General features: G+C 31.9%; 1 protein-coding gene across 3 annotated transcripts in view; it reads left to right on the forward strand.

The window, feature by feature from the left end:
- Nucleotides 1–16932, forward strand: part of LOC132729993 (filamin-B-like) — a 106600-nt gene that overhangs the window by 14430 nt on the left and 75238 nt on the right. For 2 of the 3 annotated variants that reach the window (XM_060715833.1, XM_060715840.1), the window contains exons 3-6: nt 489–554; nt 7300–7513; nt 7725–7833; nt 13189–13376. In XM_060715833.1, the coding sequence (XP_060571816.1) occupies nt 489–554; nt 7300–7513; nt 7725–7833; nt 13189–13376 (577 nt within the window). Of the gene's footprint in view, nt 1–488; nt 555–7299; nt 7514–7724; nt 7834–13188; nt 13377–15142; nt 15734–16932 lie in introns of those variants that run through there. The other variant, XM_060715849.1, reaches the window with a different exon arrangement.

Genomic DNA, 16932 nt, shown 5'->3' on the forward strand with positions numbered 1-16932 from the left:
TGTTTTGATCAAATCTATGAATATTGGCCAATATTATTCTTTTTATCAAAGAAATGTTTATAGTTTCAAGATGTGAAATAAAGTAATGGTCCCGATTGAATATTGAAATTTAAATTACAAGGATGGTAAAATTTTTCCAATTCATCTCATTAGATTTTACAGATCATCATGACATTCATCTTCTCCTGATCTTCATCATCATTTATCATCATCAAATTCATCATTTATTATCATCATATTCATCATCATCAATTATATTCATCATCTTTTTCATCAACATCTATCATCATCATCATCATCAACAACATCAACAAAATTTATCACATCACCATTTATCATCATCATCATCATCATCAACATCAACAGCTATCATTATCATAATTATCATTATCATCCTGCTAATGAATAAAAATCATCATCATGCTGTACTTCATTACGATTCATCATTAGTCAACATCTTTATCATTTCACCATTGTTTACTTTACAGTGCATTGATAGAGTTTTGTCAACCCGGATTGTGTCCAGAGTGGAGAAATTTAAGTAGGTCAGATGGGTAAGTCAGAAATTTTCATTTCAAAATAGAATTTATTTGTGTATTGAAGTTTATTTATACTCGCCACTGATTGCCAAGTCCTTTATAAGAGTATTAGTCATTTTAGATTTTAGACGATAGTGCAAGATACTGAAACAGATAGATGCCGAATTCCAGAAGCTTGGGGTTCTTAAGTGTGAATGGCTGATAAGTAATTAGTTGGCCACCCTTGGAATCAAACCCACAATGTTGAGATTACAAGTCTTGCGCTCTTATTGAGCTCTGCAGGCTTGTTCAAAGAAAACAGAACAAAAGTAGTGAAACTTTTTATTCTTGATCTATTGAGGAAAGGGAAGTAATTCCATCCAGTTACTCATGTCGCATTACTTCTACGGTATATAATTAGTATGAATGAACAATTAAAAACAGGGCATAAGGTCCAAATTGCCCAAGAGTCACATAGTCAACGGTGAATGCCAATGTGACCTTTATGTTAAGTTGTATTAAATAGGTCAAACTGAAATTGGTAATTTTTAAATGCTTTTAATTGACTGTTCTAGGTAAAGGTCAGAAATATGACAAAGTGAAATAACTTTGTTAAAATTTATGCTTTTGTTTGGTGACACATCTCCTTTTCCCGTTAACTTTGTTTCATTTTATCTTATGGGTTCAAACACTAAATTTTCATACATAATCTCTTGTTGAATAATTCAGAAATCAGTATTGGGAAGGTAAATAATGAATCATACATGCAGCTATTATATTATGAGGGTATACATAACATAACATATATAATGAAAAAATTTTGAAACATTAACATGTACATCTTCCTATTAATTTATGCACTTCTGTCCTTTTTCTGTCTTGCTTCTGTCCCTTTCTGTCCTGCTTCTCTCCGGCTTCTGTCCCACTTCTCTTCTACTTCTGTCCTGCTTCTGTCACGTCACTTCTGTCTCGCTTCTGCCCTACTTCTGTCCCGCATTTGTCCTGCTTCTGTCCCACTTCTCTCCTACTTCTGTCCAACCTCTGTCCCACTTCTGTCCTGCTTCTGTCCTGCTTCTGTCCAGCTTCTGTGTAGCTTCTATCCCGCTTCTGTCTTACTTTTGTCCTGCTTCTGTCCCGCTCCTGTCCCGCTCCTGTCCCACTTCTGTCCCACTTCACTTTTGCTTCTGTTCAGCTTCTGTCTGGCTTCTGTCCCGCTTCTGTCCCACTTTTGTTCTGCCTCTGTCCAGCTTCAGTCCTACTTATGTCCCACTTCTGTCCAGATTCTGTCCCAATTCTGTCCCGCTTGTGTCCCACTTATGTCCCGCTTCTGTCCCACTTCTGTCCTACATCTGTCCTGCTTCTGTCACACTTCTGTCTAGCTTCTGTCCCGCTTCTGTCCCACTTCTGTCCTTGTTCTATCCCTCTTCTGTCCCATTTCTGTCCAACTTCTGTCCTGCTTCTGTCCCTTTTCTGCCCTGCTTCTGTCCTACTTCTGTCCCAACTCTGTCCTGCTTCTGTCCCACTTCTGTCCAGCTTCTGTTCCGCTTTTTTCTTGTATCAGTTTAATTGTAATAAAGAGTACATTTACTCATCTACATGTATGTTGAACAATCTTCATGTATTACATAGTAACCTATTAAATTAACCTCTGTAATTTCGACATGTACATTAATGTTAATTGTGCATTTCATTAGATGATTAATTATACTAACTTAATTCAGTCTTGTATAATGGACAAAAGTCTACGTAGGAAAAAGGCAACAATAATATTTGTCAAGTTTATACAGTTGACTCTCGGTAACTCGAAATCCAAGGGACTGAGCATTTAACTTCGAGAGAAACGGAATTCGAGTAACGTGGAACTACCACCATTACATGTATATACATGTGCCTGATTGAATGTGCAAAGGAGTAGGTTTGTTATTGTTGTTAGCGGCAATGCTGCAATATTTAACCATTGAAATGACGGTAAAACACTTACAACTGCAAATTATAAATGAACAAAAATATATCATTCAAAATTTAATACATGTATATTAATAGTGAAACAGAAACACACAATTACATTTGATTTAATTCATCATCGGACGAAAACGAAATTAGCAACTATCGTGAACCGGAAGTACAAATATGACAGGTAATCAATTAAACAAATGTCCTTTACGTTGATAACACACATCAATACCTAAGCTGTTATTTGACTTACACCCGTCAGACTGGCATGAGTCAATTTTCTTTAAGAAATGTAATTAAATTTTAATTTAGTTATCTAACTGTTAAAACCAATTAAGTCCTGAAACGGATTAAAGCCACTTTTACGACGTGTTAATAATACATGATGACCGGCAATTAAAAATTACTATGAAACGTGTAAATCATGAGTGACAACATCTCACCTTGATGTTGCCGACCTTTGATCAGACGGTTGTTTTCACACTTCGACTTATTGAGATGTAAATATGTTATACTTTAATTGAGGGACAAAATTTTTCTTTTCGACTAAACAGGAGTCTCGGTAAGTCAAAATTTGACCTAAGCGGAGTTAAAATACAAAGATAAAGAAGGAAATTTGACGGGACTTTAGAAATTATTTGACTAAGGCGGAATTTTGAGTAAAGCGATTTTGACTTATTGAGAGTCAACTGTATATAAATTATATTTAAAATATATTTTATAAATAACTTTTTGTTTGGTACCTCATATTTTGTGGGTCTCTGTTAGTTTATAATATTTATTTAAAGGTATTTCTGTCATGCAGTACTCATGTGTGTCCTTTTACTAATAATCTCTCAATTGCATCAAATTTAGCCACATTTTATGCAAATATATGTAAATGTATGCAAATTTATTTAAATGTATGCATATTATGTAAGATTATTGAAATATTTTCATTTGAATGAATGCTGTTTTATGTGCTAATGTAATTGCATTGATTAACCTTTTTAAATGCACAAGCAAAATAATGTTCCCTCATAAATAATACCCATTTTCATGTTGCTTTTCCGTCTTGTAACATTCAGTGTCAAGTAAATTTTCTGTATTGAATTTGGAAGTGTTTTATAGTCCATCTGCAAAAGGGGTGTTTGTTAAAACAAACTCAATTATGCATTAAAATAAATCATGTTTGTATTTGTGAATAATTAATAAATAATTCAAATATCCTAGAAACAGTATTTACTGTGAATGTTGTTAATGACATTTAATTGTAACCTGGTAACTATGTAAGTGAGTATCTCAGTTTAAGTCTGAATTAGAAAATGGTTCCCTTTGGCCAAGGGGGTTTGTTGCCTTCAAACCTGCCCCTCAAGGCTGTAGGTTGGAATCCCTCAATGGACTTTGGATTCTTTCATGTGAGGAAGCTATCAAGCTAGCTTATGTTGGTTGTTCTACTCTGGAGCCGACTTACTCCTTATTTAATGCATGATGCAGGTGTTCCTTCTCCAGTCCCCATACCGCCTCTACTGTGTCTGTGCCACAGTTAAACCCAACCAAAATTATAAAAAAGAAAGAAATAGTTTCAAAAAGTTTGTTTAGGATGTATATTTGTTAAGAAAGTGAAACAAAAATCACTGAAGGCTTGAAGTTAATAAATCTGTTTTTTGGGGTAATAGTGACACATGCATCTGGTATCTTAATTATGAGGCAGTGTGTTTTTGTGTCAAATACAATGTGACATACTTGACATTATTTGCAGTTGTTAGATAAAAATGCAAATTTACTTTACATACATTATATGAGCTGCGTCATGACAAAACCAACATAATGGGTTTGCGACCAGCATGGATCCAGACCAGCATGTGCATCCGCGCAGTCTGATCAGGATCCATGCTGTTCGCTATCAGTTTCTCTACTTGCTATAGGGTCTGTAAGCGAACAGCATGGATCATGATCAGACAGGCTGGTCTGGATCCATGCTGGTCGCAAACCCATTATGCTGGTTTTGTTGTGATGCGGCTCATATATGCATGCCAAAAAAGTAAAATAGTCATAAAACTAGGTTGATATACATTGTATTCAAATAAATAAAGTAATGAAATAATTGAACAGTTTCTTAAATATTTTATTTCTGTAAATTTTCATATCGGCTTGTAAAAATAAATTATTGCAAACATAATGGCTGCAGATTTTGTATCATTATTGAAGATGATAGGCTCATTATTAGAGATAAAATGAAATTATTTGAATAATGAATTACTTGTATTTGACATAGCAGGTTTTTTTTTTGGTTTTTCTTGGTTTTTACAAAAATAAAAGAAAAAAGGTAGATTTTTTGTGGTATTTACAATAATTTATACATGTATACAAATAACATAACTTGACAAAGCAATCTTTTATCAAGTACACAAATGTACATGTATTAATATGAAAATTGGGGTTACGGGAGAGCGTAAACCCTGAATTTTATGACAGGGTAATTTAGTAAAAACATTTTTAATATCTCTGTCAATATTATATTAAAATGCTTTCATTATTACATTACGAATAAATGAGCAATAAAGAAGGGCTTTTTAAATTTCACAGATTTTTAAATTAAATTTTAAGTTATTATGGAAGCTTGCACGCAATTTTGCCTTTATCATTTTACAAGCCACTAAGTCACACACCATTTGATATCATAATGCAGACTAGATGGTTTTTTTTTAAAAAATCAGTCCTTATGTCTGAATGATCTTGACTTTTATTTGTTCAAGACTAGCATTATTTTGTTATACATAATTCATTAGACATTAAGGTGACCTTAACATTTTGGTACTTTATAATTTTCATTGTGATGTTGCTCCAACAAATATGGAACTTTTCAAGCCTCTATGCTGCTCTTTAGTAGCTATAGGATTCAAGGACCCAATAGTGGTTTTTAGCTCGACTTTTCTATGAAAAGGGGAGCTATCCTACTCGCCCCGGCGTCGGCGTCGGCGTTGGCGTCACACCTTGGTTAAGTTTTTCGTACCACCCCACTTTATTTCAGAAGTATTACAAGTATGGCTTTGAAACTTACCATACTTGTTCACCATCATAACCTCCATCTACAGACAAGAGTACATAACTCTGTCAAGGTTTTTGACAGAATTATGGCCCTTTTTTGACTTAGAAAGTGTATTGAGCTTGGTTAAGTTTTTTGTACCACCTCACTTTATTTCAAAACCATTGGAGGTATTGCTTTGAAACTGACCATACTTGTTTACCATCACGACCTTCATCAACAGACAAGAGGACATAACTCTGTCAAGGTTTTTGACAGAATTATGCCCCTTTTTGACTTAGAAAATACATTGAATATGGGTAAAATCCACTTATTGCCTTAACCCTTTGAGATATTGCTTTGAAACTTTTAATGCTATTTCACATCATTACCCCCATCTGTACGCAAGAGAAGGTAACTCTGTCAAGGATTTGTTTTAAAAATTAAGGCCTTTTATCGACTTAGAATCTTGGTTAAGTTTTTAGTACCAGTCCACTTTTTGACTGAACTGTTTGAGATATTAATTTGAAAGTTGGAATACTTGTTTACAATCATGATTCCCAAACATGTCCAGGAGAAGGTAATTCTGTCAAAGATTTTATTTGAATTATGGCCCTTAACTGTCAATGTTTTGTATTATAGGCAAGCACTAAAAAACTCAACTCAGTTTTTTTTTCTTTCTTACCAGCCCTCTTTTGACTTAAACATTTCAAACTTTGCTGCAGTGTTCAAGGGTATCACACAATTCAGTAAAATAATTCTTCACTAAATATCTTAATGCTCATGGCCATTGTTCACTTTAAAAATACAGAGATTCTTGTATTGCCTTTTACTGCAAAAACTTTTTTTATTGGCAAGCAATAAAAAAGTCGAGCGCGCTGTCTTACGGACAGCTCTTGTTGTAGTTTATCCTTAGGATCATGGCCGTAAGCCTATTTGAAGATAAATAGACTTTGAAAATGTTTACATCTTTATGCAAATTGGCTGAATCGCTATCCAATTAGCCACATAGAGGATATTTGTTTGTTTTGCATGTAAGATTGAAATATATTTCAATCTTGCATGCAAAACAAACAAATTTTCTATTTATTTTATGCTTTTTTAGTGATTTTAAGACATTTTACTTGTTTTGCCATATAATGTCAAGCATTCTTTTTCATGACGTCATCACATCATGGTGTCACCATACAAATGTTGAAATTTAGTTCAGAATCTGTAAAATTTTGTGAATTTGTTACAATTTTAACACTATGTATGCAGTTATTTACTTGCTTCTCTAGGAGAAGCAAAATTTACAAATGACTGACTATATTCCTGTTGATAATTGACCATTTAGTGATGAAATATTATTTTCATCCCCATTCATATATAGTCCATCTACAATGAAAATTATCAAATATAATTTCACTGTGAAAATTATCAAATATGATTTCACTTTCCATTGCAAAGCATGTAATAAACTGGGATGATTGATAAATAGTCACTGGTTCAAGGGGCAGGATGTGAAGTGGTTGGGCATATTAAAAAACTTCAAAATAACAAACCAACCCACTTACCTGGAGAAAGTAAATACAAGTGTAATAAATTTTCATGAATACGTAGATAACCATTTTGTCAAGTTTGCAACTGGCAACTGGCTAAAAAAAATAAACCAAGTGTGCAACCACTTCACGTCCTGCCCGGCTTGTGGTCGTGCATAGCTTCTTATTTAATAATTATTATTTCATTATAATGAAATACTGTAACAATGTCAAAGTTTTGTTTTACATATTTGAATATTGTCTTATAATGATTATCATGTGACACCGTGTTTATTTTCAGACTTGATAATTGTCGTAATGCCATGATGCTCGCGAAGGAGCATTTTGATATTCCCCTGGTCGTACGGCCCGAGGATTTATCAAGTACTGATCTGGACGAGTTATCTGGCATGACGTATCTGTCCTACTTTATGAAGGTCGACTCCCCTGGTTACCACGCGACCTTGAGCTTGGTGCGCCGATTATTACGTGGAGGAACTGTCAATAATTTTACAGTAAGTATTTTGATAGACAAATTCTTTGCCTTTGTAATTGCCTATGCTAATAGGTAACATACAATGCATATGTTATTAAATTAGTTTTATATGGCCAATCCTTAGAAAAGTAACCGTGAACTACACATGTCATGGTGACTGTAGAACCTTTTTTGTACTTTTTGTGCTAATTTAAATATTTTTTCAACAAATTGTTTGATTATTTTCTCAGAGTGATTGGAGCAACGGTCAGCTGTTGTGTAGATTGGTTCATGCTGTTGGTGGGAATGTTCCTGGGTGGCCATCTCTGTCTGATAATCCTGTAGAATGTATGCAAATGGGTAAGTTACTGCTGTTATTACTGTTAAATATAAATGTTCATTCTGATCAAATTATAAAAATGGAAATTTTTACCAACAGAGATACGATGGAACTTAGGTCAAATGTTGATTTTTGCCCCCATCTGATCCCTGGGTACAAAAACTTGGCAAATTTATTGATAACTAATTATTTATGCAACACTTTGATTACTCTGTTGTGAGTGGATGTGCACCGATGAGGGTATTCTGGTATAAGTTTGATTGTACTCCTAGAAATATTACATAACAAAAAAACAAACTTTTGCTAAGTTCTGGAAAATATCTTTCAGAGAATAATAAGTAAGATTAGGGACATTTATGGGTATTTTTTGCATTTTATCTGTGATATATGTATTAGATAGAATTTTCTATTTGTATTGAATGAATAATACTGTCTTATAAACACAAGGGAGTATAAAATAAACTTCACTTTAAAGGCTGAGGTTTTTTGACATGATGGGACTGAAAATATTTTTTCCTGATAAATGTACCACTTGATGTAGGTTTAGACCACTAATCTATGTGCAAAATTTCAGATCATTTGCGCTTTACGTTTTTCCAGAATAATTATTCAAATTGTAAAAAAATTGACCCAAAATGAAAAGCGTTGAAATGCTTTTCACTCAAATTTGGGCTAAGAAAAGCATAAAAATACGATTTTCAATTTATTTCAAAGTATATTTCTAAACTATCTTTGAAATTATTTCTGTTTAAAGTTCAATTAGTAATTCCAAAATAAGAAAACAGTACTCTTGCAAGTTTCTACCTTAATACAACTTGATTTGTCTCCCTTAGATATTTAAAATTTGCCTGTTGTCACCCTGTATTAAATGAAGCATACAGTCTTGTATATCATTGGCGTCCGCGCCGAAGCGCGGCGCCCCTTTATGGAATGAAATCAGATTTTGTGAAAGGGCGACAGCAACTTCTCGAGCCTTTTAGTCGGTCATAATAAAAGCCGATCATTCCGATTCTTGATTATTAATTAATCCGTGGTACAATGAATAGCGAACTTGCAAACAATTTCAAATGAAATAACCTTTTCCGTCAATAAATCGCGCTCTTCGTTTTTTTTATTTACACAGTGGGTTATTATGGTATGTTATTGTTGTACATTTATCCGAAAGCTGTAAATAGAATGATGAGTTGATGACCTCAATATTCCGAAAATCTATTTATAGAGGGATGTGCTCCTATCGGTAATTCCCGGTCTCTCCCGGTCTATTTTGACCTGGATTTACTAGTGACCACACGTTTATTGTCCGGTCTCTCCCGGTTTTGGAGTAGATGTTTGATATCGTTACAGAACAGAACAAATAATTTACAGATAAATAAGCTTTTTTTCCAAAATGAATGTTTGTCAGTTAATTTGGTTACAATAATTAATGAACACAGATCAACTCTCAAATTTATTGATTATTTTTATACATAAACATACAATTCGAAAAAAAAAAACAAGAACAACAACAATAGCATGTTTCATTTTATCTTTATGAGATAAAAACAATAAATATGTACAATAATTGAGAAAAAAGGTACATTTTTATGGTATTAATACGACACTATCAACTTTGAAACATTTTATTTAATTTGTTATTCGTGGTTAGTAAAGATGCCGAGGAATTATTCAAAGTTACAAATTAGATTTTATGAATTATTGATTGATAATTTAAAAAATGATAAAGAAAAATACAAATGTACATGGTTTAAGAATATAAGAATAAACAATATTATATATTGAAAGATTAACCATTATTTACTGACTTTTTCCAGTTAATTTTTTACTTATAATCGTCGGTCAATATGACAATTGAATTCTTAAAATTTATTTTACAATTTAAATTTAAAAAAGTATGTAAACATAAAATAGCACATAAAACACAAAAAAAGAAAACAAAACAATATTCATAAAATCTGTAATTTTTTTATCAAAATTAATAGATATTACAATTATTGTATAATAAACAATTATGCTCAACATGATCAACATGGTAATATAACCAGTGTCATATTTTTACTAAGTGTGAATAGATACCTTAAGAAGGAGTCTTCGCTAATAGCGATAACATAATAAGGGACAATTACACAAGTGTGGTGTTGATCATGCGTTACACATATGGATTATAAATGATTGTATACATGTATATCCGTTGATCGCCCATATGGTCTCTTTCCAGTGGCGAGGGTAAACAAACGCAAACACACAAAATCCGTTGCTATTAATAACCACGGTCATAAAGAAATAACAAGTAATATTCTAATCTCTAGCATGCCAATCAAAGTTCATAATGAACAATGTCTTTCGTCCGCTCATTCATAAGTGATATACAATTCTGGTAAAAACCATTGAAAAGTTTATAAGAATATCTTGTCATCATATGTCTACTAGTTCATCTTCACTTGCTGCATTTGTTGCTTGGACGCCCTTTGATGCTTTGCATCAATGCTTTTCTTGTGTTACATTAAAATGGTTTCCTTGAAGAATTACAGGTAACTCAATCAGGTCAAATATTGTTGACAAGTAGAGTTTTCTCCCTTATAAAAGAAGATAGTATTACACAGAGTAGTCTCCCGTGATGCACTGAAGCATCCTATTACAGAAAATATGTGAAACTATAATGGTAACTTGATCAGATAGATTTTCTATTCTGTTTGTATATATATATGAAGTTTTATGTGGGCTTAGATGTTCTTATGTTTAGAAAATATGCAAGGTGAAGTTTCATCTAGTAGTTTTGAATACAGTCATAACTGTATGATTGTAAATATGTACCTTGTTACAATGGTTTAGCCTCTTTAAATAGTTATTATTTTTATTATGACATGTCCAAATGTTTATAGATAGGATTCTATATTTTTGTGCCCCCACTTTAGATTTACCCTTGTCCGTCCGTCCGTCCTTCCGTCCGTCCGTTCTCTTTTGTGTCGCACGTAACTCAAAAAGTATTTGACCTAGAGTCATGAAACTTTACAGGAATGTTCATCAGCATGTGTAGTTGTGCACCTGGGTATTTTCGTCTGGATATTTTTAGTATTTGTAGAGTTATTGCCCTTGACTCAGTAAAATTTTGCAATTTTCAACTTGTGTTGCATGTAACTCAAAAAGTAATTGACCTAGAGTCATGAAACTTTACAGGAAAGTTGATCAGCATGTGAAGTTGTGCACCTGGGTATTTTCGTCTGGACATTCTTAGTATTTTTAGAGTTATTGCCCTTGACTTAGTAAAATTTTGCAATTTCCAACTTGTGTCGCATGTAACTCAAAAAGTAATTGACATAGAGTCATGAAACTTTACAGGAATGTTGATCAGCATGACTTGTGTAGTTGTGCACCTGGGTGTTTTCGTCTGGATTTATTTAGTATTTTTAGAGTTTTTGCCCTTGACTTAGAAAATTTTTGCAATTTTCAACTTGTGTCGCATGTAACTCAAAAAGGATTTGACATAGAGTCATTTAACCTTACGGGAAGGTTGCTCAGCATATTTAGTTTTTCACCTGGGGTTTCGCTTGTGGATTTATCCAGTATTTGTAGAGTTATTTCCCTTGACTTAGTAAAAACCGTTTCATTATGTTGTTATTTGTTCCTTGAGTGCTTGAGTTAGATCAGGAATAATGATCAACATCACTAAATTACAGGAATAATGATTCACATCACTGTGAAGCTATGAACCTGGGACTTTGCATGTGGATTTTTTTCAGTTTTGTTAGAGTTATTGCCCTTGACTTACTGTAGTATAAATTTGCAATTTTCAACTTGTTCATGCATAGCTCAAAAAGTATTTCACTTGTAGGCCTGAAAGTTTACAAGAATGTTGGTCAGCATGTGTACTTATGCACCTTGGGGTTTGCTTGTGGATTTATTCAGTATTTGTAAAGTTCTTGCCCTTTACTTAGTAAAAGATTTTTAGTTTTCAAAAAATATTTGACCTAGAGTCATAAGATTGACAGAACAGTGGCGCGGTGGGGGCACCCGTGTCCTGTGGACACATTTATAGTTTGTATTTTGTTTCTCTGAATAAATTATCAAAGATAGTTAAGGTTATCATAAGTTGTATGGGTTTTTTTTATAAAGAATATATGTCACTATATATATATAAACAGGTGTAAGCTTTTATACCCAGTGTGATTAAGCAAGGGGTTGTATAGAGCAAAATCTCAATTTAAAATGTCTTCTTACTGCCTAGTGCCTTTGATTGGAATGAAAATTTAATATAAAATCTGTGACAGTCATGTATATATTGTAACATAATTGATACAATTATAAATGATAAAAGTTTAAAACACATTGGTGTTTTAAAAGTTAATGAACAGTGACTTTTGCATAATGCATACAAATACATAGTTATATACTAATAATTTCTTAATGCTAAGAATGCAAGAGATGCTATGAAATGTGAATGTGGTTTTAAGGTTGACCTCTCAAAGAATAATGGAAGCTACTGTGTATTATAGCAGCACTGTCTCACTATGGTTAAATTTTTGTGGGCAAGTTAGTGGTATCACCAAAACTACTGAAGGCAGTAGGCTGAAACTTCACACACTTATTTGAGTGCATGATAGAATGTCACTTTTTAATGCCCATTACTCCAACATGGATTTTGACAGAATTATGGCCCTTTTTCAACTTCCAAAATTCTAACATTATCCAGGCTCTCAATGTTTTACTATCAAGCACTAACAAAAGTTGAGCATGCTGTCCTATTGGCAGCTCTAGTTTTTGTTTTTGTGCCCCCACGTTAGTGGCGGGCATTTAGATTTACCCTTGTTGTGTTTTTTTTTCAAATATGGTTTGAAGCTATTAGATTTCACTGTATACATTTTATATTTTGAGAAACCTGTTGCACAGGAAAAATAGAAATCTATTGTAATACAAAATGTATAAGTGATTTCAGAGTGCAGTAAATAAACATAAATAATGCATATTTACAACATGATCACTGTGGTACATAAACTTTATATTATCATTGCATATATTATATCTGTATATTCTGAATAGTTTGTAATAAGCCATTGTATATTGAATTTCAACATCTTTTACCCATGTCAACAAAAAATGCAATGTTTGCAGTTAAATTAATGTGTGCATTACTTAAAATAGAAGTTATTAAATTCACAGTTTAAATTGCAGATAAATTTACATGGTATATCAATTTTCCTGAATTCTTTCAAACTAAGAAAGGACAGTTCAAAATTTCAACTTAAGAAAGGACTGTTCAATTTTTATTTTTACTATGAAAGGACAGTTCAAAATTCAGAGTAGATCAAGTCCATTACTTGAATTCAAATGAAAATCAGTTAGACAAATGCACAATCATGAGAGATTAAATCTATTTTTAGGTATTGATGGTGCTAAGGGAGTAGGCATTGAGCCCATCCTGCCAGCTAAAGACATGGCAGACCCAGAGGTGGACCATATTGGTATCATGGCCTATGCAGCTTATTTCCTGAGATTCAAACCTGTGCGATCAGCATCAGAGAAAGTGGTCTTCTCATCTCTACCACAAAATTCACCAGTTGATCAAGAGGTCAGTGGTGTTTACACAATTTCATATTTCAAATTATTGTCAGTCATATTTAAAATATTCTATGCTCATTTTGTAGGTAAAATATTTTTATTGCCGAAATTTATTGAATTCTTTCTGAATATGTCTAATTTGAGTAAGAGAAGGCACATACTATGTTTTGGAAGCTGCATTCCCTATAACTAGTTAATTTATAATTTGGTATTTCTTTAAAAAAAAAAAAAAAAAAACACCCACAAAAGACTGCCAATTTTTAATGACACTATGCATTCACACTGGGTTTTCCTGTAGTGTATTTGAGTTTAAAACAACATATCTTCACTGCATGAAGTCAGTAGATGTTTACTTTACATTTTAAAAGAGATTGGTTAAAAATTGTATTTGCAAGTATCAATTTAATTAATTTTTTTTACCATACCAACGTTAATTTAAATGACAATTCTTTAAGGAGGAAAATTGTCACCATATCATCATCATTATTGCCATCATCATCTTTAATGTGTACTTACTATCAAAGTTATAGTTATAAGATCATTTGAAAAAACTTATTTCTTGTATGCATCTTAAAGGACAATTTTTCACCAGAAATGCTTTTATTTTTATTTCTCAAAAGCCTATTATTTTTTTTTATGTTGTATTATTTTATAGGACTGCACTTAGGGTTTTTTTTTATATGAAGGGACAGGAAATTTTTTTCGAAGATTGTTGTACCATTTGATGCAAGTTTGAACCAGTAACTTGTGTGCAAATTTTCATATCAGTCCCTCACCTCCTTTTCCAGAATTAATGACCCAAAAAATGAAAAGCATGGCAATGTTTTTCTCTCAAATCAGGCTAAGAATTGCACAAAAAAATTGATATTCAATTCAATTTAATTCTAAGTATATGTCTTTATTATCCTTTGCAGATTTTTCCACTTTGAGTGCTTCACTTGATCTATGTAAGAATTTCAAAGTGATTTTTTTGTTGGCTTCCTGGCTTTTTGAGCTCTTTTTTGAAGTTTCTAAAAAAAAATCATTGACATTACCTGTTTTCAGAGCATTTTTGTATTTGGTACATTTATAGTACATGTAATAGAAATTTCCATGAGTTACTGATTATTCATGCTAAAAAGATTTTATTGAAAAATTCATGGCTAAATGTAAAAGAATATTTAGACTTGGAGTGGCTTAAATATCACCATTATTAATTTCAAGTCTTTTCTGTACTGGTATGATATGTCTAATATAAGGACATGTGACTTGTATAGTGCTCAAACCTATGATCCCAATTGTTATATGTCAGACACCTTTATCACTAACATTCTAAGAGAACAATTCGAGCTAATGACCAGTAAGAAGCAATATGGCCTAAACTGTTGTCTGCTCAGATACTGTAACTATGTGATAATAAACTAAAAATAGACATTGCACTCCATTAAGAATACTTCAGTTTAACAGGGCACGGGAGCTTTTTAAAAAAAAAATATGCTGATGAAATTTTTCCTGTTACATTTATATATGTTTCAATAAGATTATGTGTACCTTACTTCCTACCTTATTAATTTTTAAATAAAATGAACATGTGTTTACTTTTTTGTAGATTTCTATATAAAAATTACTTTTTGACCCCATAAATGACACAATTATTATTATTCCAATGTCGTAAAAATTACAAAAGAAATATAACTTTTTAAGAATGCTGATTGTTGAACTGGAAAAAAATGTTGGTAGGTCATCATTTCATGGTACAACTAAAATAGTCCTATACATCAAATGAACAATCAAGTTGACATGAAACTTGAATCAGGAGTAACATTCTTTACACCATAGTTAAACTTAACAATAATCGAGTTTTGAAAATTAAGGCGGGGTAGTTGGATGACAGCCGGACAAAAAAAGCATCAGGATTATTTATTTTGATGTTTCGGATATAAGAATTTTATAAGCATCGTTGTAGTTGGATAGATTGGGATGCGATAAATTATTTTAATTGCCATATTCTTGAGTCGTGTTACGATATAAAAATTGGAAATGAGTTTCACACGATCACCAGCAATGAATGTGTTAATACAGAAATATGAAGGGGATAAAAATGTTGTCCATCAAGGAAGGCGTAGATCGGAGGTGTTTATGTCTACAGCGCGAAAAAATCTTGTAGAAGTAAAAGAGGATTACAAACCGGGTGTGGGTGACGTGAATGAAAATGTGGCAAAACGTGAAAATGTTCAGAGATCGTCTGTGTATAATCAGGGCGTGGTTCGGGCAGATAGTAAACGGTCTTCCGTGTTCGACCGGAATAGGAATTCATTACACAAAAATAGGGCAGCAAAAAATATATCGTTTTCATTCCCGCCTTTAAATGCATTCTATGGAGCCACGGTAAGGCTAAACTATGTTTTAATCAAGCTTTTTGTAAAATTCTATTTTTAGAACAGGAAAAAAAAAATAATGTTAAAAGATGAGTCTCAATTTTCCATTGACATTTTGAAAATAAAAAAGTTAATACTAAATTCAGACATAATCCGTCTTATTAAACAAAAGTTGCCCAAATTTTTATATGGCTGGATCAATCACTTTAAAGAAACCTTTTCATATATTTTTGAAAAGACAAAATAGAAACATGAAGAGGATTTTACTTGCAAACAACTTTTTTTGAGGCAGCAACTGGGTTATATTTTCCCTAAATGGCTTGTGGGGCATCCCCATCATGTCTTACATGTATTTATATAAAAATTGTAATTTAAATTGAAACTGTCATTAAAATTTAAAATCTTTAAAAAATTTTATTTCATTTTTAAAATAAACATTGCAAAATTACTGAAATAAAAAAGGTTTAAACCCCACATTTTTTAATTTTAAAAACCTTTACTAAAAAAAAAAAATTTAATAAATGATTCCAATAGTTTTTTGGCATTTTTCTTTTCAAATTTTCCCATTTCAAGCATTTTATTTTATTATAAAAAAATTTAGAAACCAATATTTTTTAATTGCTGAAGGTAAAAAAAAAAAAAAGGGGGGTTAAACCCAAATTGGGGAAATTTGGAAAACTTTAATTTCTTTATGATTTTTTATTATTCACCCAAAATGATCAAAAATTATAAAATTTTTTTCTTTTTGTTTTTTCTGAGAAAAATAAAAATTTTTGTTTTTGCTGTTTAATTTAAAATAGTATGCAATATGGTGAGCATATTAACTTAATGCAGCTTAAATTTTTTCAAAAAAAAATAAAATAAATGAAAATGATGTTTCCTTTAATGTAGATAGTAGTTAGATAGAAAGTAGATATCATTTTTTTTGGCCTTTTTGGAATTTATCTGGAGTTTAATAAAAAAAAAAATACAATATTATGGATGTACATAAAAGACCAAGATCAGAACAATATTTCAAAATATCTCCACACTTAGTTAAATGCTTAATATAATTATATTTAAAAAAAATAACTTTTAGTCTTTAATTGACCACTAATTAATTTATTCGGCAAACCATGAATCAGTCTAGTAAATCAACTGTTTATAAAAATAATTTATAAGTATTTTGCTCTGTTTTGTTGAAATAGACGCTTTAAAAGTTTATGTAAA

This window comes from Ruditapes philippinarum, unplaced genomic scaffold (genome assembly GCF_026571515.1).
Source record: "Ruditapes philippinarum isolate M1 unplaced genomic scaffold, ASM2657151v2 ctg2466_1_1_1_1, whole genome shotgun sequence".
Taxonomy (NCBI): Eukaryota; Metazoa; Mollusca; class Bivalvia; order Venerida; family Veneridae; genus Ruditapes; species Ruditapes philippinarum.